The following is a 25493-nucleotide window of genomic DNA, read 5'->3' as shown; positions in this document are numbered from 1 at the left end:
TTGGAGCAGAAATAAAGTAGATATGAAGCACTGAGTGCCCATTGTCTCGGTCTCGATGTATGCTGTGGATTGAGTGACTTTTGCCACAATGAACACTGGAATTAAACTACAACAAAGTAATAACAATTCGTAACCTTTGAGGCTTTCCTTTATTGTTTAAGTGCACTGTGCGCTGCCTCAAATTTTATTGAACAACGTGATTTTAGACTGAGAATTTTCACCTTGAATACCTGGAGCAACTCTGTGTAGTTCTATCCAGCTTGCAACCTTTTCCTCTGCGATTAATTCACCATGCTGCAGGGTCAGAAGCCCATGTGTACTTCTGTTAAGGCCTCAGGTTGAGGAGATGCTAAAGATAAGCAGTACCAATAATTAAGTACAATCTGCAGGGCCATCAGCTTTTAAAAAGCCAAGACGCGAGACATGACGCAGCAAAAAAGGGGGGCATCAGCAGACTGCCAATTATAACAGCACCATACATATAGCCCAAGCTTTACAAGCCATACATCTGACTGACGCATGAGCAGGGGACTGGTCAAGATTGAGCTGTGTATGTGTTCCCCAGAGGGCAATAACTATTGCTTTAAGTGGAAGAACTCATGCATGAAATTATTTTTCACCAGGACTTTCACTGCGCAAGTGCCATATTCATTCACTGGCCAACACTGCAAAAAGATTGAGGCAATTTTCGGTGGCTGTGGATGTGATGGAACACAGGAAGACGGTCAATTATGCATGAATGCAGAAAGGAATCATCAAGAATTTGCCAATTTGGGTTCACATAGTAGCTTTTTTGGGTGTTTGATTAATAATTTAAGCTAACATAAGTTATAAATAATTGAATAATGGAACTGAGCAAAGGAATTATTATGAACGACATAAGCTCATTAGGGATCAGCACAGAAGTTTTACAAGTGAGATGACATCACCTCTATGCTATATGTGCCCCTGATTGCACAGTAAAGAATTTTAAATGGCATTACACTTGTCCAAAATGAAAAGAATGCCATCTACCATAATAAAGTGATTTGAGATGTTTAAGGCTAGAGTCACACATAGGCGTTTGCAGTTTCCGCACGTTTTTTTCCGAGCATTTTTGTATGATTTTGTTGTTGCTTTTAAAAATGTGCATTAACGCATGTTTCTCCCTGCATAGAGATGTACAGGCATCCAATGAGAAGCAGAGACAGCCATGACCTACAGTATCTCACAGGGGTACACCCCATTAATGGCTGTGTGTTCAATATTTTTGAGGGGACAGCCCTCATTGTAGCAAAGTGTCATTTCTTCAGTGTCGTCACATGAAATGAAATAATTTACAAAAATGTGAGGGGTGTACTCACTTATGTGAGATACTGTAAGTTCCTGAGGAGTATTTCTTACAAGACAGTGTTGTATCGTTGAGTATGGATCCTCCTACACTGTGTGTCGTGGCAACCGTAGTCACAATAAGTACTCCATATTTGTGCACCAATGGTCCACCAGACACTCCTGTGACTGCCATTGTTGTTGTAGTTTGCATGTCACTGATCATAGAGGGAGACCTGGGCCTGGACCAGTCTAATGATGTCCTCATAAGACATAGTTCAGTGTTGAGTCCTCCCATCTTGATCCCAGTGTACTGCGTGACAGGGGGAGGTCCTCTCTCCATACTGTGTAAACTGCGCAGTTATCGCTAATAACACACAAAAACGCGCATGCACATTTACGCAAACAATTTCAATACAAGTCTATGGGACCAAAACCGTGCAGGATCCGCCTCAAAATAGCTCCTGCATCTTTTCGTGCCACGGGCGTTTTTCTTTATGCAACACCATGCTAAGATGTAAACAGTTGCCACTGACTTGAATAGAAATTTGTGTTTTGCGCTTTTTGGTACGCCACTCATGTGAGAGCCAGGCCTTGTTTAAGATGTTTATAATAAACCACAAGTTTTATAAAACACATTTTGACAGTTTGCCAACCAGGAATATAACATGCTAATGGCTAATACATGAACAACGCGGTTTCAGAGGAATGCCTCACCACTATATAACCGGTCCCATGAAGTCACTCCTCTTTGATAGTTGTCAAGTCACAGTCACTCAGGCATCTTCATGATATACAGTATATTAAGGATTGGTAGCCTGTGTGAGCTAACTTTTACATACATTTCATTGTAATGATTGTTCAAATGCCACCCTGATGAGGTATTTTTTCAGCCCGCGGGACTGAACGTGAGAAAACTACAGGAGTATGGCCAGCTAAAATTTAACCCTAAAAGGTGTCGTCTTCTTCCATCTCAGAAAGTTGGAAAGTCTAATTTCACCTCTTAAAATGTAGCCGATTGTAGATAAAAAAAAAAAAATGGTAACTACTTAGTTAACAACATCTAAAGAAGCCTTTGGCATCCCATTGCTACATACATATTAAAAAGAACTAGGTTAATAAGTAAACATATGCTTATATTATATGAGCTTCCTAACAAGAAGTATACATAAAACTGAATTAATGAGGCTCTTCTGGAAAAAAATTACTGTTTGGTAATGTTTGTAAGGAGCTCGCACTAATGCATGACCTATGGGGAAAATGAGGTATAGTCTTGACAGTTATTCAGGTCACGGCATACTCATTCACTAATGTGCAGCTCACATGTCAGGCATGACATCATTTTACTTCAGTAAAACCATGATGAGCTCAGTGCTCACTGGCGTTAAACTGTGAATTCCAGTTCTCTATTCTCAGGTGATTAAGTCTATAAGATTTTAATTTCATTCTGCAGCAATAAAGTGTGCCCACTATGAAGGAGACTTACGTAATTAATGGTCTATGAAAGGCCATTGATATACCTGTTATAACGCCAGTTTAGTGCAACTTGTATCAATTCAAGAAAGCAAATAAAAAAAAATTGTGCAAAATAGTGACTTTCCATAATTTTGCGATACTGATAACTAATATTCAGCGCCTCTTACACACACTTTCTGGGCTGTTTTTTTTTAGAGTGTATTTCCACGTTTGCAGCCATACTGAGGGAACACCTACCGATACTTTATGTTTGTTACATGTTCCCATTTACATAGCATAACTTAAAAGTGGAAGCAGAATTTGATTTAATATTGTTACAGTAGTATTAAAGTCAATTTTTTTTTTTACATATAACTACTGCTAGCAAGCAGTAGATATTTGCGAAAACATATATAAAAAAAAAGGAGAGACACAGTGTAAGTCAATGCACGCAGCTGGGAGCGTGCATGTCAGACAGACACCATGGGACCCAGAAGACACAGCACTCAGCGCTGGATCAGAGACCGGCACCAGTGCTGGAGGGACTCCTGAAAACTACTGGAAAGAAAAAGATAAACTGATCAAGAGGCATCATATAAGGTAAGTCCTTACAGCAGCGTGGGGAGGAGGAGGGGGGGGGGATTGTGACTTTAATGTCACTTTAACCAGTTGACATCCGCGGTGTTAAACCCCCTTCCCATCCAGGCCATTTTTCAGTATTCAGCGCTGCGGTACTTTGACTGACATTTATTCCGTCATGCAGCGCTGTACTGAAATTAATTTTATACCCTTTTTTTGGGACAGATAGAGCTTTCTTTTGGTGGTATTTATTCACCAGTACGGGTTTTATTTTTTTACTATATTAAAAAGGAAAAATGACCGAATTTAAAAAAAAAAAAACACAGTTTCCCCTATAATAAATGATAAAACATTTATTATTACCCAATTTTTTGGTAAAATATAAAAGACGGGGTCACGTCGGGTAAAAAGACACCAAACATGTCAAGCCTTAAAATTGCGTGCGCGCGCGAAACCTCAAAAAACGATAATACCCAAAATTGGCCATAGGCGACGCTTTAAAAGCTGTTACCGCTCATCAGTTTAGTGTTATCAGTGATTGATGGCCCTAAAATGATTGCTCTCACTGTGATGTTCGCGGCGTTCGCGTTTAGGCCTGGCTGCCCATAGAGTAATATTGCGTTTCCAATCAGACCCATCTGAAAAAATGACAGGTAGACCTGATCGGACGGCCCGTCTGAAATGGGCCTAAACCTGGCAGTGTGCACGTGACTCCTGCCATGTTGATACCAGTAGTTATGGCCCTCAGGATTTGTTGTTTGTAGATGAATGTACGTTCAGAAAGATTGTGTTATTATTTAAGCATGTTTATGGGCTCTTGCAAATCAGTATATTTTACCAATAGCAATGAACATGCACAGCAACCGATTCAAAATACAGCAAACCCAACCACACTGCTTACTTTGTAACACGCTCCTGCACCTGGTATTTCAGAGCGTTTTGTGTTTTGCACCTGCTTATTATGAAATTCACTGAATTTACGTAATCACATTTCTGATCTAGGAACCCTTTATCTGCCAGCCATCTATAATAATACTGTACTCTGGGGAAAAATAATAAAAAATGCAACCGAATTCACTTCCGCTTACATTCTATTGCTTATGTATCTAACATGTAGCAAATGCATAAAATAGCCAAAATTGGTACAGTGAGAAATAAAAAAAATTCTCATATGGATCAAAACAAATTCAACACCATGTAACTCATAATGTGTTCTATGTTTAAACGATGAGGCCCGCTAAGTCCAGTGAAAAGATCAATACAGGTCTCTAAAGTGTAATGTGATAACAAAATTATCGTTCCAGGATCTGTCAGCCATGTAGTTTATGTTCCACAATGACCTCAATAAAACTGCAAAACTCTCTAACAAACCACAAAATGGCTGCATTTGCACACTGGGTCGCATGACTGAGAGTCTAAAAGAAGAACCGTCTATTTTGCCCTGGGAAGAAATTACTCTCTCATTATTCTTTTCTTTCTGCATGAAACATGAAGGGCAACATCTGGCTGGTTGCCAAAGACACAGCAGACTGTCCATGTTACTCATCCAGTAAAACTAAAACCAACACTGGAAATAAATCACATCATTATGAAAGGGGCAATCTTGTAGAAAACAGTGGGTAGGGTGTTGTGGAAGGTACATTAATGGGCCCTAAAGCAGCTTGGATGTCAAACATTTATTAAAAAAATGTCCTTCACAAATGGTCAATTGGTGACCAATATTTCCATGTGATGTCATTTTGAATTCACAGACATAAATCAGCAGTACCTAAGTCTCAGGGAGGTCTGGAGAAACTTTGGTTTCCATTAGGGCTGCAACCAACTAAATTGATAATAATCGATAATGAGAATAGTTGTCAACTATTCTCATTATCGATTAGTTGGTTGGATCCCCTAGCTTTCTCCTCCATGCTGGGAGGAGGGCACAGCAAGCAGTGGGTGGGTGCAACAGCCAGCCTGCTATTGGCTATTGCATCAACCCACTACCTGCTGGATTTACAGTAAGCAGCCGTCTGCAGAATCTTGCCACTGGCAGCTGTCATTCACTGGCTAAAGCTATTCAAGCACCATGTGCTTACAATCCAGTTATTAAAACAAAATGGTGGGAAAAGTCATTTTCTGTTTCGGCCTGACTAATTCTGCTGCAGTGCCATTCATTTCAATGGCACCCCAAATACGCCACCCACAGAGTGATTGCCCGCACTGGAAAGCACCGCCCCACAATTGCAAAAAAATTGTGCATGCAGTTTCTGAAGTAAACATTATGTTTGTAACACTACATTTGTGCATTTCATTTCAAGTTAAGGATGGTATTTATTTCATTTTTTTTCATCCGATTAAATCGAGAAAAAAAAAAAAAATCAACCAACTAATCGATTATGAAAATAATCATCAGTTGCAGCCCTAGTTTCCACGTCTAATGGAAAAGGTCACCTGGTGACTTGGACATCCTGTGCTTAAAGGAGAACTATGGGGTAAGCGTTTTTCCCCATAGTTCTCCTCAGGGTCACGGGAGGACATAAACTAGAGATCCACCCAGCTGCGTGATTGACAGCTGGCTCTGCCTATCTAGAGGCAGAGCCAGCTGTACCCGCCCCCTCCCCGGTTCATTCCTCCAGTCAGCACTGGAGGATCGGAGCGGGGAGGGGGGGAATCCCTGCAGGGAGCTGTGAATGACAGTCACGGCTCTCTGCAGGGATAGGATCGAGAAGTGAGCCAGCGACGGTATGTGTTCGCTCACTTCCCCATCTATTGAGCCGACCTGTGACAGTCTCATTGTCAGACGTCGCCTCGAACTATGAGGTTGAGTGAAAATTACTCACCTCATAGTTCTCCTTTAAGCTCCACCACTAAGCTCTCATTGGCTAGACAATATGGTGCATTGTGATCAGTGTCGAGAAGCAGGACCGACCATCCACTCTGCATCTTTCCTGTCTCATGACAGAGAGAACATGGAAGCCCTGTCAAGTCTTCCAACAGTGAGGCAAGTTGCCTGTCTAACAACATGTAGGCCTGAGTGGGGGAGTTTTTATGATTACTATTATATCTGGGTGCTGCAAGTTATAGTGATTATGTATAAACCTTAGAAAATCACCAACTACAAAAACACTCTCTGGTCTTTTAAAACGAACCAAGCTGGATAACATCAAATTTGTGAACAGTCATTTTTATGGGAGCTGTAGGGAACAGAAATGTGGGAGCACCGATTTGTAAAGCGGCTGTAATAGCAAGCATGGTTTCTAGCAGTCTCATGGCTTTGTAATGTATGTGTTTTTGTTGGTGGTCATGTAGGATACTCAGACAATCCAGTGAGAAGATCTCACCAGTAGATGAGTGACCTATTAATGTCCATGAAAAAAGTTATCTGTTTTGGGCAGACTAAGCCTTTAATACAGGTCTAGATTCCAATGTACGTGGATTAAAGGCTTGTACAATTTAAGATCACGAAAGCTAAAATTTAAAAGCACAGTTCTTTCATAATCGGCTTTTTCTAGCCACCAAGTAAATGTCTGTCAGTAATGCAACAAGCACAGAAGTTGCATTGTACCCAGTAAAATAATAATTTCCTCACAGTCCAGTAGAAATGTTTATTCACCGCAGAGCTTCATTCAAGCTCTGATCAACGGTCATCCTCCTATCCAATGGGAGCACATCAGTGGCTGCCAAGGGCCCTCTTATGGGACAGGGTGCCGCCCTAGGACAGAGCTTTAGGCTTTGTCACACCTATGTGACAGCGTTTTTTGCACGTTTTTTGCACGTGTTTTTGATGCACTTTGTGTGCTTTTTGCACGTTTTTACATGTAAAATGTGAGCAAAAACACAGCAAATGCACTTTTTTCAAGTGTTTCCTATTGAGTCTATGGGGCCAAAACGAGCTGTAATATGGCAAAAAAAGCTCATGTGCTTATTCCAGATGGGAAAAAGCACATAGAAATGATGGGGTTTTTGGGGGGGCATATTTTTTGAGCATTTTTCTAGGGCACAAAAAGCACTACAAAATGCTCATTGTGAACCAGGCCCTAAGCCAGCTTAGTCACAAACCTAGCGACATAGTAAAACTATCTCAGAGAGGTACAAAAAAGAAGTCTTTCTAAATAAAAAAAGCAAAAAGGTTTTTTTTTAGCTACGGATGAAGCTACTTTCGGAGCATGAACTCCACCTATGCCTCACCCCCTGACCTCCTGCAAAACAATGAAAATATGCAGATATACTTTGTTATACACCGTCCTACTTGCCTTTATGCCTGGCAAAGCATCACCAACCCTGGAACTGCCATCTCTTTTATACTGCTCTATACCCTCTACTACCCGATAGAGTGTAAAGGCCAGCCAATCTCCCTACCCCAATTACTAAAGTATGTGTATTTATGTCGACGATAACCCTAGTGGTATAATTATTTTAATGAAATAATAGCGGTTGGGTCAGGAAAATGCCTAAAGCACCTACTTCGCCTGGGGGTACCTAATCTTATAAGGATGAAAGAAGTTTGCCTTGTGTGTATAAAGGCGACAGTGATAAAGGATTTCCAGATCAGAATTGCACAAATCTCAGCACATTGCCAGAATCAACACACAGTGGTTATTTTTAAGGACTGAATGTACACTTGGCATTCACTGATCAATTAATAAAACTAATAAAGATAGGAGACAACAGATCTCCTATTTGACTCAGCGGGTAGAGAAATCTTTCCAAATATCTAGGCTTAAGTAGAGGAAATAACCAACCTATGGAAATTATCCCTTCCCCCTTTTCCCCCCTCTATGCTTATGCTCCTGTCTTTACTTTTCTCTTTTCCAGTCACATTTTTCCTCTGGCTTCAGGATGAGCAATCTTCTCCTTTCTCTTTGTAGATTCTTGTATATATAAAAATTAGGAGGAGCCCGTGTCAAAAATGCTAAAACTTGGTTTTAAGCCAATTTGAACCAATTCAATTTCATGTGTCTTGAAATAATTTATTTTAACATCGAGGTTTGGTATGTTACATTTATTTTGTGTTTCAAATCTGTGTTCCTGTTATTTAGGCCTTCCCAGCCCATAGCTGTACTAAATCCCTGAAATTTAAACATTTTAGTATTATAAACATATTAAAAAACCTCACTACAAGGACCATTTCTTAAAGTGAGAAAACCCTCAGCTTTTTTTTTCTCCTTATACACATCTAGACAATGAATATTCTCCAAAACCACATTTATCTATGTTTAAAAATAAAGTCTTACTATTTTAATCCCTTTAGAAAGTCTGCTCTCTTCCGTGTCTCTTCTCTCCATTCACACTTCCGGTCACTTAGTAAGAGCAGTGCAATTTGATTCTGGTCACGCGCACATCATTCTTTGCCTACAACTCCCATGAGGCAGAGAGGAATCGTCTCTCACTGCACACTGCTGACCCCCCTCACCAAACACACTGAAAAAGATCATATATTAGTGTCGAAGAGCTGAAGAAATCCCATCTCCTTGCACAGTCTAGAGGGGAGGATTTGTGGGCGGAGACTGAGAAGACATGCCCTCAGCATGTTGTAGTCCTTCATATGAGGGTGGCTACTTTTCAGCTCCCATAGGGACCATGGAGAAGAAAAGTAGCCACCCTCTGGCAGGAAGTTGTGAAGGGAAAAAAACAAAACGATTTTGGAACATTTAGAGCTGAACAATGACAAAATAAAGGTTCACAGTCATTGATTATTTATGTAATAGAAGTTATTTTTATTATTTAATTTTTGAGTTCAGTGTCGCTTTAAGCACAAGCACTGATCCAATAGAATAATAAAATGATATGACTGCAGCCTCTGTGACCCACATAGCAAGTTGCACACAATGAGCTCAACTCACAAAGCTTTAACACCAAGGTACCTTATTTACAAAAAGGACACTTATTTTCAGCTTAGCCCACTGAGGTTGAAAATTACAGTCACATGGCTAAAAATAAAGATCTTTATCCTTGTGTAAAGCTTTGTAAATCAAGTCTATTGTCAGTGGTTACAAAGCCTGCAATCCATTAAGGGTTAGCAACACCAATTTTCATGAAGCAGGGAAAAATGAGAATAAAAACTCCATGTACTGTACTTTGCTTTTCATTGCAACAACTACTAGTGTAAGTAAAACATATATTACTTTATGTTGGCATCTTTTAAAGACTATTTTAAAGTGGACCTGAACTCAAAATTTGCTATGTTATGAGGGACATTAAAAAATCTACTAATGTGCCCAAGCATCCCCTGAAAAACAGCAATGCAGTTCCTGGCATGTTAGGGTGCCTAGGCAGGTCCTGTGTCTATAGTCTCATAGTTCACGTCTCATATGTGCAGTGTAAAATATGCTGCCTCTGACTGCTAGTCTCAAGCCATTTGGACTGACATTTGGTGAGGATCTGACACTAGAAGGTGCTGGAGGCTCTGACATGAGTAAAACCCTGCCTCTACCAAGATGGCTGCCTACACACAGAAACACAATGCAGAACAGGGCATGCCAAGTTAAGGGAAAGATCAGTTGCAGGAAAATAACTGGTGATACTGGTGATTCATCTTTTGGGAAAGTAGGCGGGGCGAAACTAGTCATGGTAGTGGACGCTCAGCTGCGATTTCACATGCATGTCAGGTAACAAACTCCCGGTGATTGCAAACTAACAGCGCTGTCTGCGATCAAATTGGAACCTGCTAATAGCGGTTTGGTATCACACTGAAAACAAAGAAACCCCTTGAAACTCTGATGTTATGAAGCAATAAGATGTTAATACATTATCTTATTAGCCAACGGCTATGCAAAGTGACTCGATTTGGATCGTCCTGGCTTTCTGAGACAAATTGGCCCGGAACAACACGGCACCCGTGAGTACCCCTATACTGGACTTACATATTGCACGGCTGAAAAATCCTTCTATGTGTGACCACACTCTAGGTGATATCCCATTGTCAACCTGGCGGGACTGTGTTCCTATTTATGAAGCCAGCACTGGATGAGGATATTTGTATCCCAGCTATTGCATTAAATTCTAGCTGGGGCTATTAAGGAAACAACTGTTTACTAGCTATACTATCCTTCTGGGATCACAAGACTTCCATACTCTGCGGAAGGGCCCATTAACTTTAGCAACTATTCCAACTGTTCATTGACACACTGTATCCGGCATTGGGACACACGCAACATAACTTTTCAGCGCTGTCAGCTCAAGTATTCAGAGCTATACAGGTTTCAACATTTATGCTGATCAGCTTGTCCATGTATGCATGTTTCGTAGCGAGTGTGTTTGGTTGGATTAACCATTTTAAATTGGGTTTCTGGTGGTGGCCGGTCGGTCTGTTTTTGATGAACCATATCTAATAAAATTAATATTTTTGTACCACAGCAGGCACTCCGACCCTCATTACACTGTTTCTTGATCTGATCTTCTTTTGATCATTTCACCCTTAGTACTAGTGTTTTGCATACAGTAGAGGGTTGTTGAATGCCACATGATTCTGTGATTTCTACCCACTATAGGGGTTAATCAAAATTGGGTCTGGTCTCTGGGTATAACTCTATTATTATTCATCTTTTGCCTGCCTGCCTTTTTGGGGCACAGCTCCTTTTTGGAGTACAGTTCCTTTATACAACTTTAAGGACTAAAAAGGCACCATAACATAGCAAGTAATTTCATTATGCCTCTCAATCCCTGTTGCCTGGGGCTAAAAGGATGTATTAAACTGAATAGCTCATAAACACGAATGCTCAGCCAAACAGCTATTTGTTGTATTACGGAAAGAAGACTCTATGAAAATGTAAGCTTGCTTCTCATTCGGCCAAGAAACGGAACCATGAGCAATGGATAATACCCATTGCTGGCACTCATAAGTGCATGTACTGTCCTCTAGTTAACCCACACAAACCCTAATCACTATGGAATTGCTTACTCTTTCAGGCTGTGTATGGCCACCCCAACTCATCATGCCTGTCAAATATAACCTAAAGGTGTTTTGAAAGCTTGCCTTTTCAATTCATGGATTTAACTTTAAAAATATATAAAAAATTTATAAATGGCAGCACTATTTTACATTTCTGCTTTTTACTAGCATATCACAAGATGTCAAAACAAAATCAGAACCACCAAGGCGTAAAATTTGTTTAATTAAAAAAAGAGAGCCAAATGCTGAAACAAAAGCTAACCAACCTGCACATCTGGAAGTTAAAAGGAAAAGTTTTCCTGTAAAGACACTTTAGAATCTGTTTATTATGCATGGGTCATGCAAAAATGCTGGAATAAATGTATAAACATATGTATAGCTGACAGAGCCTCAGGCACAGAGGATGGTCTCATAACATTCAGAGAAGTGTTATATTTAAGATGGCCTGTTGCCCTTCCAGTAAAAAAATAAAGAAAAGCAATTGACAGCTAGTAATGAGAGGGCAACACCGGGAAGAGAATTGTCTAGTAGCTGCAGAGAAAATGTGTAATAGGTACTGAATTTGTACTTTGAATACAGTGGGTCAATGTACTAAGGGAACAGAGCATGTCTACTTTTTAAACTGAATTTTCACTTACTCGTAGCTTAGTTATGGAGTTGAATCAAAGTGAAAAGTTATTTTTCAAAGAATACCTTTAAAAATGACCATGAGCAAGGAGAATTAAAAACCAGAATCTTTGCTTGCACGGGATTAAATAACGGACGTCAACATAATCATACCCAGGTATAACCATTTAGAAAATCAACACATATATGCTTTCACAGTACCAAATAATGACTACCTTTGCTTATATGGTTATGCTGGGACAGTGATCACTGGTTCTATAGCCAGGTCTCCAACCAGAAAAGGCAGACGCATCAGACAGTGAGGGATTTTCGGCCATACATGCCCCATGCCAAGGTCCTAGGTGTCATCCTTGACTCGGACCTCACCTTTCTTCCCCACATCCAATCACTATCCAAATCCTGCCGCCTTCACCTTCGTAACATCTCCAAAATACGCCCCTTCCTCACCAACGAAACCGCAAAATGACTCATCCACTCACTTGTTATATCTCGTCTTGACTATTGCAACTCCCTCCTCATTGGCCTACCACTACACAGGCTATCCCCTCTTCAGTCTATCATGAATGCAGCTGCCAGACTCCACCACCTAACCAACTGCTCACTGTCTGCAACCCCCCTCTGTCAATCCCTACACTGGCTTCCAATAGCCCAAAGGATAACATTCTAAATATTAACAACCACTTACAAAGCCATCCACAACTCTGCTCCTGGCTATATCTCCAACCTGGTCTCAAAGTATCACCCTAAACGTCAGCTCCGCTCTTCACAAGACCTTCTGCTTTCCAGCTCCCTCATCAACTCCTCCCATGGACTTCACTAGAGTCTCTCCCATCCTATCCGACTATCTCCTACACTGACTGCCTTTAGGCGATCCCTTAAGACCCATCTCTTTAGGGAAGCCTATCCCACCTCAACCTAACCACTGAACTATCACTTTCTCAAACAATGCATCCCCACACAGCTACCTCCTCATGTATCACTTGCCCCTCCCTTTTAGATTGTAAGCACTCAGGGGCAGGGCCCTCCTTACCATCTTGCTCTCTGTAAATCTCGGTGACCATTGTCAGTGGAGCTGAAAGTGAGGGAAAATCTTATAATTTCAGCTGTCTCCGAAACAGACAGTAATTCATCCAATGAGGATACTAAAAGGAAACTTCACTAACTTTGCAAATAATTTCTCTCACTTCCTGTTGTGTCTACAGGACAGGAAATTAACAGAAATCTGCCCAACCCTGCGTGTCAGCTTGAGGTGGGGTGGGCCAAAAGGGAGCTCCATCCATACATGCATTACTTACAGCTCCCACATGTGCCCTGTAGATGTGCCTGTATTTGTGTTTTGGTCAGTGTTTTTGAGTGTCCGTTCACACCAGTACAGTGCATTAATTGCACAAACACATGCGGTTATTGCACTATACCACGCATTCACACCTACTGGGCGTTCTGGTGTGGAAGGTGTTTTGCGTTGCCATTCATTTGAATGACACCCCAAATGCACCTCCCGCCCACAGTCTGATAGCCTGCACCCAATAGCCCGGTACTGCAATGCCGTGCATTCAATTGCAGTGTGACTTGGGTCGCAACTGAATGACCAAGGACAAATGTGGGTCCTGAGGTTACACAGGTCGAGAACCACTGCTTTAGGGCCATTTATATTTTTTGATGCGTACTAATGTCTGTTGAATTAAAGTGGAAGCAAACTGGCTGGAAAAAAGGGTCCCAAGTAGCTTTTTGCCACAATATATAAGTATGCAACACAAAACCTATTCTTTTCCCCCTGGCAGTCAGCACTCCCCTCCAGTATCCGGTGGGCCCCTCGAGCGTCTTTACATACAAGACAGAACCACATTTTGTATACATTTACCTAGATCACTGCCGGAACTACCAGGTCGCAGTGGCCGCAATTGTGACTGGGCCCTGGTGTTCTGCCTGTTGGGGGGGGCAGAGAGAAAGAAGGTGGCCCGCAGCTCCCTCATGCGGCCCCCCTCCTTCCCCGCCGTTCCTTCTGCCACCCGCAGCAGTAGAAGTGGGGCATGTGCCGGTGGATGTGCGGGGATAGAGAGGCTGTGACGGTCAGCTTCAGAAGGCCTGGCGGAGCTGCTGCAGGCACCACCGGGCGGCACATTCTGCAGTATGGGAGTGGATCCTCTCCAATTAGTCTCGCCTCCTGGCCGCCACGACAAAGACATTTATATTATTAAGTAGGGATGCACTTGTGCCAATAATAGGCATTTTCACGAGTATTCGTACTCGTGAAAATGCCCCGATACTAAGCACAGACACTGGCACTAAAGTTTTAAACTGAAGCTGCTGCCTGAGGTCCCGCACTGGCTGGTGACCTCGGTAGCCTTCCTGTTAACCACATCCAAAAAGAACTTAAATTTTTTTAAATTGAGCCTGATGTACAGTATGTCTCCAATGTTTAGTGTGCAGTAATGAACAGCAAGTGAACATGCGTAAAAAAAATATAGGTCATGAACACAGCTAGCAAAATTAAAGCTAGCTCAGCTAATCTTACTGAGATTCCAGAACATTAGCAACTTAACAATATATATGTAATATTTGATTGTGTTCATATAAACAGCTGCACGTTTGTAAACATCATCAAGTAAAATCAGCCAGGGGACTTCCAATGTTACTCAGGGAACACAGTAAAGAAATAAGAAGGCCTTCTTAATACATTCTAAAAAGGGAAACTACAATTGTTTTGGTTTAATGTTACTTTAGGCATTTTTTTTTTTTTTTAGGTTAAAGAATAAGTGCCCCGCCCTCACCTAACCTAACAGATCCCACCCACCCCATTACCAAGAAATTGGCACCCACAGCCTCCTGCGTGTCTTTATATCACTCACTGATGTCCTCTTTCTGCTGGCTGTGCCTACACGGTGAAGCCCCATGGACTTCTATAGGGCCCGTCTACCTCTGTCTCCCAGCCAGGAGATAGAGGGAGATGAGACCCATAGACCTCCCAGATCCCGATAAGTATGCATCTGCAGAGGGGGTGGACTGGCTCTGTTAGGTCAGGGGATGAGGGCAAAGTTTTCAACTGTTGCTTTTGTTTTACTTATATACTGATATGATAATGGATAAGCCATTGATAAACGCATCTGATAATGCAGTCAAGGAACATGGGCCACAACTGATGAAAAGCAAAATGTGCGAAGTGGCACAGGATCCAATCAATTCTTCCTTTTCCTTCCACACTGCAAAGGAGGAATACGATTCGTTGCTATGAAACCAAAGCAAACACTTCTTTCCTCAGACACCTTAATTTATGACCTACAAAAAAACACAGAATAGTAACTACGCTACATCACCAGTGTCCCTTCAGAGTTGCAAGAAACCACCAGGGGCTAAGGCACGCAGCAGGGAGGTGCAGACATGCTGAAGATTCTACCGGCACTTCCAGCTCTGCAAAACAAAGAAGAATGACTGCAGCTACTACACCACGTTTGTGGACTTTTTTTTTTTTTTTTTAAAGTCTGCAACAGGGTTTCTTTAATGTTACAGATCTAGAACAAAAATGTAACACAGCAAACCTACACTAATAATCCAGTAGCATCCCTGTCATGCATCCGCTGCATCAGGCAGCATCCCCGTCATGCATCCGCTGCATCCCCGTCATGCATCCCCTCCATTGGGCAGCATCCCCATCATGCATCCGCTGCATCCCCTCCATCGGGCAGCATCCCCGTCATGCATCCCTGTCAAGCGTCCCCTCCATCGGGCAGCATCCCCGTCATGCATCCCCCATCGGTCAGCATCCCCGCTGCATCAGGCAGCATCCCTGTGATGTATCCACTGCATCAGGCAGCATCCCTGTGATGTATCCACTGCATCAGGTAGCATCCCGGTTATGTATCTGCGGCATCAGGTAGCATCCCTGTGATGAATCTACTGCTTCTACAAAAACAAGTTATAATCCTGCGGTGTCTTTTCCAAAAGAAACTATGGCTGATATACTTGCTGGGTGTGTTTACAAAGAATATCTCCTAACAACAAGAGCTTGCCCAGTAATACAGCCACGTGGGTTGCATCTCCTGGGTGTTGCCGACACTGCTACACCACAAGTGATAACATTCTGGCTACCAGCCCAAGATAAGTGACTCTGGGAAAGTCATCCTCCCTCATTGCCTGGGGCACCAAACCAAAGCATGTTCTGTGTTGTACTCCGAGCTAGCTAAACACCATTCACAAGTCTGCTTACACTGTAAAATGTGCAACAACAATGTTATTGGAAGAGCTTTGCTGTCTGTGTGACAAGCAAGTTAGCTGCCGAACAGCTAGGCATCTTTTGTGGCATCATAACAATTTCTGCATGAAACCACTAACGCCAAACGTTCTAAATTGGAATGTGTGACAAATCATGGGAAACTTTAATGCCCCATTCATGCTTCATGTAGAGTGAACACGTGTTTGTGTGCATTCACATTTTTCACACGTTTGCTGCACGTGAGCCCATTCAACCAATGGGCTGCACATGCGCGACAAATGTGGGAAAGTAGCTTGTTCAGTATTTTCAGCTGCAAGCGATCCACGTTTTTTCCCCAGCCGTGTTTGGGATACCATTAACAAGTAATGGCAATGAAAACGTGTTGCACGTTTTTAACGTGTTGCCTGGAAGCGCACCAAAGTAAGAATGTGGACCTGTAGCAGCATATCATAGATGCCACTGGCAACATATAAACTTCATTTCCAAGGAGTTGAGCTGGGGCTGCTAAGTAATTCATAAGCCAAACTGGGACAACTAAGTCATCCCATCCAATATGGTCTCAAATGCAGTGGCATAATCAGGGCATGGCACATGCCACTTAAAGGGGGAGGATGCCGCTCTGTGGGTCAGGGGACGTTGACAGCTGATTTTCGCTCTGGCAGGCACTGACGTCACTAATTGCCAGGAGCTAGGCGGGACGCCATAGGCGCATTTTATATTAGATACGACTCTGCTCAAACAACCATACTAAGGCCAATCATGAAGGTTCTACAACTGATATATTAGTTACGTTTTAGCTTTTAAAGGCAGCGTGTGACATTTTTTTTAGAAACCCTGCAAAGCATTAGGGCAAGTTCACACCAAGCGCGTTCCAGGAGCAGAGCAGTTATAGACCGGAACAAAACTGCGTCCAATGTATTCCAATGGTATTTTGGGTTCTAGTTCACACCGTAGCGTTAAGTTCCAGAGCATGTAAAAAAACTGCAGCAAGCCCTTTTTTACCTGCTCTGGAACAGATGCAAACGCACTGCAACCCACTGAAAGCCCATTTTAAACCTTTAAAAAAATATATGTATAAAAAAAATTTTTTTTACAAAGCGTCCCTGAACGCTTCAAAAATGCAGCAAAAAAACGCGCCAAAACACACTGCACTGCGTGTGCAGAAACTCATGCAGATCTGGTCTGCAGCTGGTGTGAACAAGCCCTTAATGCCTTGTACTGAAATAAACATGCAGAAAAAAAAAGTTTTACTGTGCAGGTAAATTAGCGGTTCTGAAAACTGGGACAATATATTTCTATGGTCATTTTGGCCACATTATGCTCGCCATATACCATGGCTGGACAAATCCCAGGAGCCGGGTTGCCAAAACTCCTTAACACAGACAGCGGGCACCCAACTTTTGAGGGTTTCGTAAGTTGTGGTCAATGGAGTTGGCTCCTAAAAGATCCTGCTGTCTCCTGGACTGGACAGACTGGCTCCCGAACTCCAGATTACATTTCTCCACCCTTACTACACATATATCTGACAATCAACCTGTGGAGTTTGGGGCTCCAGGTCTGTGAAAGAGCCAAAGAGACGAGAACCTTTGCTGAGGCAGGGCTCTGTCAGTTGAGCAGCTCCAGATCTAAAACAGTGGTTGTCAACTAACAATGCCTAGGGGCCTCAACTGTGACACCAGACAACTCCACATGGCCACACATAATATTCACTATATGACAGAAGAGTATCAGAGCCATACTAGGAGGACATGATCAGAGACTGCAGACATGCAACAGGGGTGGTTGGAGACTAAAAACACACTGCATGAGATAGTCAGAGCCTGGGGACATGCTACATAAGACTGCCAGAGATCACTGTTATTAAAGCCTCTTTACACATGAATGCTTCCACTACTGACTGCTAAAGTCTGCTCAGGGCCGCACAGCACGCACCAAAAGGGCCAGAGTCTGGGTGTCAGGGATCTAAATTCTAACCACCCCTGGAATACCTGAACTTGCAAAGCCATTTGGTAAGTGCTGGGACTTGTAGTTCAAAGTTTGCTGCATACTGCTATTGGAGCACTGATACTTGTAGCTCTCGCTGTGCTGTGCGCTGCTACTGGATCATTGAGACTTGTAGTGCATTACCCGCTGTGTTCGGCTACTGGGATGTTGGTACTTGTAGTTCCATACAGTTTTTTTTTCTCAGATGCTCAGACTTCTAGGGCTCACCATGTAGTGGTTAGAACTACAATAGTCTACCCATGTCACACAGTTGATTCTCTGCTGGCATTAGATTACCAGCTGGTGATTGTAAAGTTGGGGTGGGCACTCCGGCCCTCCAGCTTTGCTTTTACTACAAATCCTAACGTGACTCTGGGAGTCATGTCAGTCTTGCCATGCTTTATGGGACTTGTAGTTCCACAACAGCTGGAGGGGCTCACCCCTTGTATTACAAGAGAGTGATGTGGGACCCTGGAACCACATGGGATGTCATCATAGGATTGTGTTAGACACTAATAGCCATCTGACCCCCAACTTGTTATAATACCCCTATCGATGAGTACCGGAACCCCCTCAATAAATACCCCGTGCATTGGGTACCTTGTGTTCGGTCTCAGAACTATATAAATTTGTCACAATGATTGATCATTTCAAATCAATTGTTGCAAGACCTTAGACCTCGATGGAAAATATCCCCCGGTGTTGGCGGTGGGTCCACTTGATCCATTCCACTGAACCTGTCCGAATATTGCTAAGTGTATGCCCAGACTATGTCCCTAAACTCAGGGTCAGCTGATCACTATGACATCTGGAGAACACATAAGAATAATATCCACAATACACAGGATGTGATCAGATCCTAAGGTGATCGGTGCGATCCTGGGGCAGCACACACACACACAGAACATTACCTGTAGGTCCGGCTGAGTGTGATTCTCTTCATCAGGTGAATCCTCAATGAGAACTTTGCTCTTGTTCTGCTTCCACATGTCGCCTGGTGTAGAGATCCCCCTGTGCCGGGAGGTGCGGGGCTGATACCGATGTCCCCCCCACACGGCCAGATAACACTTCGCTCCGAGTTAAACTTTACACAGGGCAAAGCAGCGGTAACTCCATCCTAGAAACAAGAAACCTCCAGCCTGAGCTCCACTTCTATTGGAACCGATCATCATCCTGGGGAGGAGGAGGAGTAGGAAGAGGGGGAGGGAACAGGGGAAGGTGGGGAGGAGAGACAGCAGATGAGAACAAGATAACAGACAAGCGGCACACATACAACAATGAATGGAATGAGGGGACAGGCGTGACGTCACCCAGCCATGGGGGGGCTGTCAGGGGTCAGCACTCGTTTGCATGTGCTGCGTTCTGACTATAATGTAATGAGGTCATGTAAACAGATCCTGGCTCACTCAGAGAGGAGGGTGGAGGAGGTTGGATGGCATTATAAGGAGTGCAGTGTCCTGTTTCACACCACGTATCATCTAACCTGGCAGAGCCACTCTGCTGCTGCAGATGAATAGGGCTGTATGCAGACACCGCTGACCTCCACCATATTATAATCCACAAACTCTTTCCCTTCTCCCCATGTGACCCACGTGACGTGGGTTTGTTGTTGCCCGGAGTTGGGAAGCTCTATATATAGAGAACGGAGACTGGCACAAGGGATCAGTCCATAGCTCCTCCCCTTGCATTAGACTGATGACGTCAGAGCAGCACATTCCTTTATACCTAATTCTGTGTTTTTTCCCTTCATAACACTGCACCCCTATCTCCTCACTGTCCCTCATTAGAACCATGTTCCTCTGTCCCTCCCTACTCCTAATTGGTCCCTCTGATGTACTAATATGTATGAAAAGTTACTATGCAACTACCAAAAGTGTTATTCTGTGCCAAAACCTTAATCTCATATCTTAATTATCTTGTTTGCTACTGCAAAAAGCCAGTTTAAAGGAAAAGTACATTCTGGGTCTGAAGTAGGAGGGCAGTGTCATTCTGAGTCTGATGAAGTGGACTCTGTGTGGCCCTGAAAGCGCTTGCACTTGAGTGGCAGAATTAGTCAATGAATGGACTTTTGCTGATTATACGAGATATTATGGAGTGCTGGTGACATCATTTGAATCTCACGGCGCCATCCGTGGTCATTACAAGCACCCACCGGCATCTTGCAGGGGAACTTATCCTGTAAGGAGTGCAGCGAGGCATCTTCTCATTAAAAGTAGTATTAAACACTTTGATAAATGATAAATCCAGATCGAACATTGCCCAGTAAAGTTTGTATTTACATTTTTAACCAAACACTAACAGGGTTATTCACAAAAGGGTGAAGAGTTTGGAGAAGGCAGGAGAAACGAACAATCTAGGACAACATAGCTGAACCGAAAAAATTCTACAATTCAGCTCACTTTCCAGTTCAGCTATGTTGTCCTAGATTGTTCACTTCTCCCGCCTTCTCCAAACTCTTCACCCCTTTTGTGAATAACCCTGTTACAGTCATCATGTTTCCAAACAGCTCCAACTCTCTCAGTTCGGCTTCCCATAACTTCCTGTCCAGTGCAAGATCACAAGAGACAGAGAAATCTCCAGCAACTGTCCTAGGGTTACCACCTTTTTCTTCAAGCGAAGCCCGAACACTCTCTCTGAAAAATGGCCTGGATGGGAAGGGGGTTTAACACCGTGGATGTCAACTGGTTAATATGTAAATAACACAGTTGAGACTATTTTCGGTGGGGGGCCAGTAGCCCCTATCTTAATTTTGGTTGCCCTGTCTGCCTGACATCTTGTGTCCGGGTTCCTGGTGCCATGAAACCCGGACAAAGCATTTAAAACCCAAACTGTCCGGGTGAATCCTGGATAGGTGGCAACCCTAAACTGTCCATCTACTAGCTTGGACAAGGGAAGGGCAGGGAGCACAGAGCAGAAAAGTGGCTTGCCTTGCTGTGTTTATAGACACACAGCTTACTAGCACACAATGGTGGCTCCATAGGACCCCGCAAGGCACAGGAGTCACCCTAAAACAGGATTTTAGGACCAGTGCTCAGGGAACCAGCTGATTCTGCAGGAAACTAAAACTTTTAAACATCAAGGAGCAGCATCCATTCTAAATAATTTTATCAGCATTTGAAATAGCTTAAAAACTTTTTGACTTTAACCACTTCAAGACCAGGTGTTTAGACCCCCTTCCTGGCCAGGCCATTTTTCAGTATTCAGCGCTGCGATACTTTGACTGACGTTTATTCCGTCATGGAACGCTGTACTGAAATTAATTTTATACCATTTTTTGGGGACAGATAGAGCTTTATTTTGGTGGTATTTAATCACCACTGGGGGTTTTATTTTTTACTATAATCAGGAAAAATTACTGAAAATTTTGAAAAAAAAAGTTTTTTTTTACATTATGTTAGGAAACACTTATTATTACCCAGTTTTTTGGTAAAATAAAAAAAAAAATTTAATTCTTTTTTATGTGTAACTTAACATTTTTTTGGGGGGGGGAACTTTAATTTGTTTTCCTTTTTTTTTTTTCACTAAACTTATTTTGCTATCACATAGGGGGGTTTTATTAGCCCCCCTCTATATCTACGGCTAGCAAGCAGCAGATATATGCAAAAACATTTAAAAAAGGAAAATAGTTGGCAAAGAGCTAAAAACTTTCCTGTGCCAGTGCCGCTCCTCCCGGCTGTAGAATCGAGCTTCTCGGGCGGCCGTGCAGGAGGATGATGTGTGCGGGCGCATGCGCAGTCAATATCACTGGCGGGGAGAGGAGGAGAGACACAGTATTAGTGAATGCACGCAGCCGGGAGCGTGCACGCCGGACAGACTCCGTGGGACATAGAAGACAGAGGAGTCTGCGCTGGATCAGAGACCAGCAGCAGTGCTGCAAGGACTGTTGGAAACGAGTGAAAGGAAGAAGATGAATCAAATGCAAATGTCACCAGCACAAAAATATACGTCAGTGCAAATCCATTTTATTGATAGATGTCATAAAGATAAGCGCTTTCGGGGCCACGCAATAAAGTGGATTTACACTGACGTATATTTTCGTGCTGGAGTGCTGGTGGCATTTGGATTTGATTCTGGATGGATTTCTAGTGGCGCCATCTGCAGTCATTACAAGCACCCGTTATTCTTGGGATATCCGGGGAGGAGTGCGGCAAGGTATATGGACTTAATATCGAAGGAAGAAGATGATCGCATCAAGAGGCGTCACATAAAGTAAGTCCTTGATGACAACCCAAAATGTAGGATTCACTTTCAGTGATAACAGTCGCCAGGATACATAGAGGGTGTGAATCTCCCAAATGGGGACACAGGCAGTAATATAAACCTAATAGGTGTTCTAAGCCCTCTCCACTCAAACAAAAGTGTTGGCTTCTGTTGCACTTTAGGCACCCTGTAAAGTTTTCTGTCACTGTAACTTTGGTGGAGAGTTGAGTCTACATGTAAATGTGGAAAGAAATGTAGATAAAGGTAGATGTGAAATTATTATTATTGTGAAATAATAAACAATAAAATGCAATTAATAAATACTGTCATTGGTTAGCACTTCTGCCTTGCAGCATTGGGGGTCCCTGGTTCGAATCCGGGCCAGGACACTATCTGCAAGGAGATTGCATATTCTCCCTGTGCTTGTGTGGGTTTCCTCCAGGTAATCCAATTTCCTGCCACACTCCAAAGACATGCTGGTAGGTTAATTGGCTCCTGTCTAAATTGGCCCTGTATGTATGCATGTGAGATAGGGACCTTAGATTGTAAGCTCCTCAAGGGCAGGGACTGATGTGAATGTCCAGTTTGTAAAGAGTTGCGTAAATTGTCAGAGCTATACAAATACCTGTAATAAATAAAGAAATTCCATACATCTATCCCATTATCAGGACACACTATTTTACAGGAGAGTGGTTCTGTACCCATTCATGGAAAGGATCACAAATAAAAACGAGGAGTTGGAAAAAAAGAGAAGAAAAGCAAAATCATTCCCAACTACAAGCCTAAAATACGTGAGGACTGAGAGGAAAAGAGCATGGAAGAGGATTTAGAAAGTGGTGAATGGAAGTAGAGTGTGTATTATGTAATCAATCTTGCTATTTTAGTACTGTACAGGATCCTGAACTGAGGGCAGAGGAAGGGTGGATTCAGTTAACGTGAGTAGTGTATTAAACACCACAAATGATTAAACACACAGGACATGAGGTAACATAGAACATGACTATATACTGGCTAAAACCAGGATTGTTCACTCTATAGTGTTCTATGTTAGCATGCAGAATGTTAACAGGTTCTGTTTATTTAAGCACAAACATTAATTTACTCATACAGAAATGTTTGAAATAACCAAATGGGCGTATTTATAAGAGAAAACTATAAGTAGTGTATTTATAATCAATTCTCAGAGCCATTCGCCCAGCGACATTGCATGCACATTTGTCTTGTGCGAGTGGAAGGAAAAACAAATATTATTAGTACAGTCGACCCCCGCAAAGTCGCGATTCAGAGCTTGCGGCCTCACTCGTTCGCGGATTTTTCCCATATAGAGGTAACATTGGTATTTTACATTCTAGCACTGCGGGAGACATAGCAGTACAGTACTGTGCAGTATACGGATTTACCTTTACATTATTTTATTTTTTTAAGGGTAATGTATTAAGCTGAGTTTGAAATTAAATTAAAGTGTTTTGGGGCATATTTAGGGGTTCAACTATAAAAATAGACATTTAAAGGGCATTTTTTTGACCACATTTAAAATTTGCAGTTTTGCACAATTCGCGGGTGCTCTATGATTGTAACTGTAACACCTGCAAATTTCGGGGGTCAACTGTATATCTTCTTTCCAGGTCAAATGGAACAGCTGGAAAATAAATCATTATGGCCACTAGATGGCGGTAAGGAGCATAAGAAATACATACTTCTTTTTGCTCCTCAGCTCTATCTAGTGACCATAATGTGGTATTTGCCTAATATTACATTTTACCTGAAAAGAAAATATACTGATAACATCTATTTCTGTCTCCATTCACGCAGAACAAATGTACAGTTATTTATTTATTCATTACAGGTATTTATATAGCGACGGCAATTTTACACAGTGCTTTACATTCACATCAGTCCCTGTCCTTAAGTAGCTAACACTCTAAGCTCCCTATCTCACATACATACATACATACATACATACATACACATACATACATATGAGGGCCAATTTAGACAGGAGCCAATTAACCTTCCAGCATATCTTTAGAGTGTGGGAGGAAACCAGAGTACCTGGAGGAAACCCACGCAAGCACAAGGAGAACAATGTGCATGCAATTTTGCGGGTCAAATGGCTCTGCAAATTGTATATAAATACACCCCCTATAGCAGGGGTAGGCAACTCTGGCCCCCAAGCTGTGCTTCAACTACAAATCCCAACATGCCTCTGCCTCTGGGAGTCATGTTAGTAACTGTCAGTCTTGCAATGCCTCATGGGACAACAGCTGGAGGGCCTGTGTTGCCTACCCCAGCCTTGTAGTTTTTTTTATTCTTTAGCCCACTAACAGCATGGATGGGGGGGAATCCCTTCTGACGGTGGCTGGCATGCTGCTGTCAGAGTACCTGAACAGTGACTTCTGCTTATTGGGTACAGTCACTGTTCGGCCATGTTTTTCTGGACTGTCTTCTTTGGCAAAAAGTTAAGGAAAATGTTTACAGTGATTTTTACAGAAAACCTGTCCTGAGGAAATATGGGGGCTACCTCTTCTCCTACAATATGAATTCCATAGCTGGTATGCTGGTGCTATGGATTTAGTGGTTTCTCAGTAACTGATAGTAGTAACTAATCTGGAAAAGTATGTAGATTAGGAGTTCTGACTTCACTCTAAATCCCCTGATCTGCAAACTTGTTTTTCGAAAGTACTAAGACCACAGACAGTCAGACAACCAGCTAAGAGGTTAGCAATGGCAGTTTCCTTTTATCTCTCAGTACTGGTTTCTTTTTGGGCCGATGAAACGCACGTGTCCAACTTTCCCACAATAAAAATGGCAGCTGTTCGCATCCCAGTGCTGATGTGCATTGCGTTTTGAAGAATACAACAGGTCTGTTCTGTATTTTAGTGTGTTCAAAGGCCCATAGAAGTCAATGGCAGCACATCAACAGCTTTTTGATTCATAGGAAACATGGATTAACAAGGCTTGGTCAATGGCTGTTAACCCTATCCACCTGCCTTATGCTACAAAAAATGCATCTTTGCACACATGCATAGATCTAAATGTGGGCACCTTTTAGGCTGGCATCCCTCAATCAGCTGATCGAAGGAGCCAGTCTGAAAATCTTTGTACGAACAGAGCCAGCAGCCAATAAGCTGCCAGCTCTGTTCAGGTATTCTGACAGCGGCCGCTGTCAGAAGACAAAAGAAACAGCAAGGATTCCTTGATGCCTCGCCCCCCCCCCCCCACACAAACACACACACCTGCCGGGGGGGGGTTTCCCAC

General features: G+C 42.7%; 1 protein-coding gene across 3 annotated transcripts in view; it reads right to left on the bottom strand.

The window, feature by feature from the left end:
* Positions 1 to 25493, bottom strand: part of TDRP (testis development related protein) — a 99068-nt gene that overhangs the window by 56265 nt on the left and 17310 nt on the right. The window contains exons 2-3 of one of the 3 annotated variants that reach the window (XM_018574896.1): positions 18959 to 19208; positions 11482 to 11493 (exon numbers count right to left, since the gene is read on the bottom strand). In XM_018574896.1, the coding sequence (XP_018430398.1) occupies positions 11482 to 11493; positions 18959 to 19024 (78 nt within the window). In that variant the 5' untranslated portion in view covers positions 19025 to 19208. Of the gene's footprint in view, positions 1 to 11481; positions 11494 to 18946; positions 19268 to 25493 lie in introns of those variants that run through there. The other 2 variants (XM_018574903.1, XM_018574909.1) reach the window with 2 other exon arrangements.

Source organism: Nanorana parkeri, unplaced genomic scaffold (genome assembly GCF_000935625.1).
Source record: "Nanorana parkeri isolate BGI_ZX_2015 unplaced genomic scaffold, ASM93562v1 scaffold51, whole genome shotgun sequence".
NCBI lineage: Eukaryota > Metazoa > Chordata > Amphibia > Anura > Dicroglossidae > Nanorana > Nanorana parkeri.
This window is presented reverse-complemented; position numbering and strand designations above follow the sequence as displayed.